The sequence below is a fragment of the Carassius auratus genome, unplaced genomic scaffold (assembly GCF_003368295.1).
Source record: "Carassius auratus strain Wakin unplaced genomic scaffold, ASM336829v1 scaf_tig00214442, whole genome shotgun sequence".
Lineage (NCBI taxonomy): Eukaryota > Metazoa > Chordata > Actinopteri > Cypriniformes > Cyprinidae > Carassius > Carassius auratus.
The window spans coordinates 85,337-87,590 of NW_020527660.1; the positions used below are offsets into that span (position 1 = coordinate 85,337).

Consider the following 2,254-nt stretch of genomic DNA (forward strand, 5'->3'; position numbering starts at 1 on the left):
ATTGCATCATATAATAATAGTTGTTTATAGTGTTCATCATCTGTTTGACTACGTCATCTTTAATTATTATTTTTTAAATAAGTTCTGCCATTTGCATATAAACTGCACTCACCACTGATAAGCTACTACTAAATATTGTAGAATCTTAATTTTCTGTAAAGTTGATTTGTAATGATTTGCATTGTAAAAAGCGCTATACAAATAAACTTTAATTGAAACTGAAACTTGAATTGTAATAAAGTACTACAAATGTGTATGTTAAGCACTTCAAAGCTTTAATAGTAAAAAAAAGTATTATCTACAATATAAAAAATAACTAATGCTAAATGATAAAAAAATCCTGGTCTTTAAGTGTTCTTTCCAAAATGTTCTTCTCACAGATCCATTTAAAAATGGTGTTACATGGATAGTCATGAAACACTGATGAATAAGAAACAGCACAATTCTCGCTTGTTTTTCCATCGGGCTGTCCAGACCCCCAGAACCTGCATCAACAGATCAGCATTAGATGTTTAGTGCTGCTTTCTGTGTGATATGACACTGACTTGAGAATCATTTATTAGATAATAATCAGTTCAGTTCAGTGATTTCTTACCCAGAGGTCAGTGTGCTGCCATCAACCCATTTCCAGTTGCCCTCTTCTTCACTGTCAGTCAGACCAATCCAGAATCCAGTCTTGCCATCTCGTATTTTATCAACAGTTTTCTGAAAAGCATTTGCTTTTTAAGCAACCACCATACACACAAAAACACTTTTCATAGTTGTATGCAGACATTCCATAGGTTTAATTATTGTTATACTGTAAAAATTAAATTTTACCTCTTCTCATATATCAATATACAAGTATTACCAGACACACACACACACACTCATCTCTCACTCACTTGTTTCTCTGTGTTGTTAATGATGACCAGATCTGCTCCTCTCTCTGTACAGTATCTTCTGCTCTCAGTCCAGCTCTTCATCTCGGAGGAAATGTAGTAAAAACTACATTTATAGTATAACCATCCATCTGTAAGCACAAACAGTTTGAGTATTAGCAATTTATACATAGTATACGTTATTTTACAAAGTGTAATATAGTGTAGTTTGAATGTTTGTTTAGTGTATCTCATGATTACCCATTCCATTAAAACACTCAAACGGTTCATTTTTCTCTTGATTTAACTGTTTGTTTAATTGAATATGGTCGCTGTTGTTAGTTTGTAGCCATTCTCTCTCATCGCTCAGGTTAGTAGTGTTGGTCAACATCTGGCCTCTCTCTTCTGTGAGGCTGTTGATCTTGGTTAGTAGCTGGTTTCTCTCTTCTGTGAGGATGTTAATCTTGGTTAGTAGCTGATCTCTCTCTTGTGTGTAGTTTGTGTTGTTTGTATAGATGTGGACACACAGCGCTGTGACTGCAGTCAGCAGAAGAACAGACAGCAGAACCAAACACACTGCAGCTGCCCTGGAGCATCTGATCTTCACTGAATCACTTCCTGTACACCAAAGACTTGATGTTAAATGACTGAACGTTCATTGTTTGTTTTTTTTTTAATCAAAGAAATGACTATGTTTACCTGTTTGCTGTTGTGGTTGCTGTGTGTTTGTCTCTTTCCTGAAGTCATGATCTCTCACACAATCTGCACTCTCATAGATATCCACCATAATCTCCGCTCTCTCAGACTCAGTTCTGATCACATCTTCATAAAGAGCATAAGACATTTCTGCTCTTTTGACGTCCATTAATATTAATTTCTGCTAATTCCAATCATTGTTTTCTTCACACTGACCGTTCACAGCTTTCAGTTTTCATTCAGGTTTGGCATGAGATGCTAAAAGCTCACATACTTCTCTCTTACTGGAAAGTAGAAAGACCGCCCATTTTTCTGTTCTCTATTTTCTTGACCAACTCAGTCTTCTCTTATTTTATTTCTGTGCTTTTGATTTCTTACTACTGGGATACAGTGAAGAGAGGGCAGGAAATGGGACAAGGAATCTTTTCGTAGTATCAAATACTAAATACAGCTGTTTTGCAGCACAGTCATACATTTCCACATAATTTTAGTTCAATGAAGCTGTTGCTTGATTCTATTTGACACCATGTGATGTCCAACTCTTTAATAATAAAAAAAAAGGTTAGCCAATTATCTGTTCTTGCAAGAAAAAAGTGTCATTCTTCTGTGATGCTGCATGTATCACTTCTCACAGGAGCTTCAGAACATGCTTCAGAAGAGCTCTTAAATCATTTTTGAATGTTACATGCAGCTAAAGG

At 35.5% G+C, this 2,254-nt stretch overlaps 1 protein-coding gene across 1 annotated transcript; it reads right to left on the reverse strand.

The window, feature by feature from the left end:
* Positions 1-304: 304 nt before the first annotated feature.
* Positions 305-1,772, reverse strand: LOC113092084 (CD209 antigen-like protein D). The gene is made up of 5 exons (XM_026257682.1): positions 1,560-1,772; positions 1,122-1,478; positions 885-1,012; positions 596-705; positions 305-485 (listed from the first exon to the last, which is right to left on the reverse strand). The coding sequence occupies exons 1-5, from the start codon at positions 1,723-1,725 to the stop codon at positions 323-325; spliced, it is 924 nt and encodes a 307-aa protein (XP_026113467.1). The 5' UTR covers positions 1,726-1,772; the 3' UTR covers positions 305-322.
* Between the last annotated feature and the right edge of the window lie 482 nt (positions 1,773-2,254).